The 2,791-nt window shown below is 33.0% G+C and overlaps 1 protein-coding gene across 1 annotated transcript in view; it reads right to left on the minus strand.

Annotated features, from left to right (window-relative positions):
• LOC108776039 (nuclear RNA export factor 1) overlaps nt 1–1,894 on the minus strand; it is a gene marked incomplete at its 5' end in the record, with an annotated part of 6,914 nt that extends 5,020 nt beyond the window's left edge. Inside the window, one exon of the mRNA XM_018542538.1 lies at nt 1,816–1,894. Coding sequence (XP_018398040.1) covers nt 1,816–1,894 — 79 coding nt within the window. The remainder of the gene's footprint in view (nt 1–1,815) is intronic.
• Between the last annotated feature and the right edge of the window lie 897 nt (nt 1,895–2,791).

Here is a 2,791-nt window from a genome sequence, read left to right on the forward strand (position 1 = left end):
TAAGATCAGAACTCTTCGAAAGGCATTAGAATACATCCGTAGCTACACGAAAAGTGTAATATCTCGCAGAGAACTCTCAGATTTCGACCAGCGTCTCATACATATACCCTGAAAAGCGCTTTTTCGGGTCTTAAAAATTGTTTAAAAAATTAAAAAATTATTTCTAACATCATAACTCTTCAGAAGGCGATAGAATACATCCGTAGCTATACGAAAAGTATAATATCTCCCACAGAACTCTTTGATTTCGACCAGCGTCTCATACATATACCCCGAAAAGCGCTTTTTCGGGACTTAAAAATTGTTTAAAAAATTAAAAAATTATTTCCAACATCACAGAACTCTTCGGAAGGCGTTAGAATACATCCGTAGGTATACGAAAGTATAATATCTCGCACAGAACTCTCAGATTTCGACCAGCGTCTCATACATATACCCTGAAAAGCGCTTTTCTCGGGATTTAAAAATTGTTTAAAAAATTAATAAATAATTTTTATCATCGGAACTCTTCGGAAGTCGTTAGAATACATTCAGTACTTCACAAAAATTATCATAGAACTCTCAGAATTGTCGAGAATTGGTCAGGGTCTTAGTTTTATTGCTGAAAATTAAATTTTTGGATTTAAACATTATTAAAAATTGAAAATAACATTGTTTATCGCCAGAACTCTTTTTAAAACTTATGTAGAACTGTTTGTTTTTCAAAATCCTACAAGAATCTGTGGTTAAAAATTGTCTAGGACAAAGTGAGACGCTGCGTGAACCTGGCGTCTCAGTTTGTACTTTCGCTTTTTTCCACTTTAGAGGTCAGAATTATTAGTTTTATCTATCAGGAACTATAAAACTATTGAAAATACATTCAGAACTCTCAATATTTCATGAGCTTCCACCAAATAATACGCCAGCTTCACACACACGAGTACATATGGTATATTATAGTATAAAACTACACTGGAGTATTTTATAAGAAGAAACTCGATTATGAACTGTGTAATTGAAAAAATTGATTACAAAAATCCACATCATTTTCTTAAATTGGAGAACATTCATGTAAGTGCAGAAAACTGAGCTTTTCTATCACGTTCTAATAATGGAGTAACAAAGAAGCAAGAAGTCTTTTTTAGGGTACAATGTTTAGATTTCTTAATTTGTAAGTGTCCATCAGATTAATACCTGATTTGATTTCACAAATGATGTTCTGATAAAATTGGAGTTAATTAACCTTGAAAATGATATAAACATATAATTGACCAGAAAAAAAAGAGAGGTTTTCCAGAACTCTAAATAACTACATATTGTAATCTTGAGAACGAGGCTCGAAGTATAATTGACCATCAAACGAACTTGTCTGTAAGTGAAGTTCAATGGCTTTACGAGTGGTAAAAGATGCAAGTAAACGACTGCTGGAAATCGTATGAAACACGGAGCATTGCGAGGGGGTAATTATTTAATGTAATCGTGGGACGGAATCCCTGAAATCATTATCAAATTTATAAAAAATTTCGATATATAATCCGACAATTACAAGAAATAATTGTGTAATATTAGATAAAATCGTTTATTTTACTAAATGGCCGCATATATAGTGAGGAAAAATTATTTGTCATCAAAAAAAATTATATAAAATTAAATGAAATCATGTAATCTGTGGGACAATATTTCAGATAGTGGTTACCCCCTCGGAGCATTGTTATAAGCATGCGAGAGTTCCAGAGTGTGTTATATTTTACACGTGATGAGCGTGATGTATCACTTAATTTTTCTTCAACATTCAGTGAACAAAGATAAGGTTATAAAACTAAAAAGGGTACTTACCGAAGTAGCTCTTACCTACTTCGTTTCCTCGGTTGTTGCGGCCGTTGCCCCACATCTTATTTGACTTCTTCGGGATTTTCTTTTTTGATTTGGATTGCCTTTTTTTTTTATAAGAATAAGAAGCCAAACAGCGGAAGGTCTTCAATAAAAATTCCGAAGTACAACCGATCACGTACACTCACGTACAAGCCTAACCTCACTTTTAATGACTCGGATTAGCTATATTCACAAAAAAAATACACCAGACATCCGTTACTCAAGAGCGTCTGAGAACGAGTGGGACGAAATACGTTACGCGAGACATTACTTAGCGACAAATCGCGTTGCGCGCATGCGCAGAAGCGTCATAGCAACAAAGGTAGGGACAGCTTGTAGAGACGCCACACCCACCACACGAGACAAGCTTTTCTGATTGGTTGGAAAATCCAAGCTCCAGGCTAGGCTAGCTAGGCGCTAGATTGAATAGTGCTGAAAGGATTAACATTCCTTCCCTTTATGTTTTTATGGTCAACTGTCGTACAGGACGTGAAATATGTAGGCTTTCGTTTTTGTAGTGAATGCGGCTTGGCAGTGTAGATTTTCCGCCTAGCTAGTTTCAAGTAATTAATCATTGATCTTTTTTTTTGTTAAAACGGAGCAAGAGAAGATGATTTCTAATAAAAACAAATAAACAAACATAAATTAAAGGCTATAAAGAGTCAAACGCAGTTAACAATGCGAAAAAATTTTAATAATCTTAATGTTATTTTGTAAGATTATTAAAATTTTTTCGGATTGTTAACTGCGTTTGACACTTTATAGCCTTTAAAATTTATTTGTTTTTAAGAAAAAATAGTCCATAACTAGTTTATATATTTTTATTAAGAATAATTTCTAATGATTGAATGATTAACAGTCCAGACAGCACAGAATATTTATAATTATAATAAAAAAAATATTCAATATTTATTTTTATTAATTTTTTGAAATATCATAC

Source organism: Cyphomyrmex costatus, unplaced genomic scaffold (genome assembly GCF_001594065.2).
Source record: "Cyphomyrmex costatus isolate MS0001 unplaced genomic scaffold, Ccosl1.0 scaffold333, whole genome shotgun sequence".
NCBI classification, from domain to species: Eukaryota; Metazoa; Arthropoda; class Insecta; order Hymenoptera; family Formicidae; genus Cyphomyrmex; species Cyphomyrmex costatus.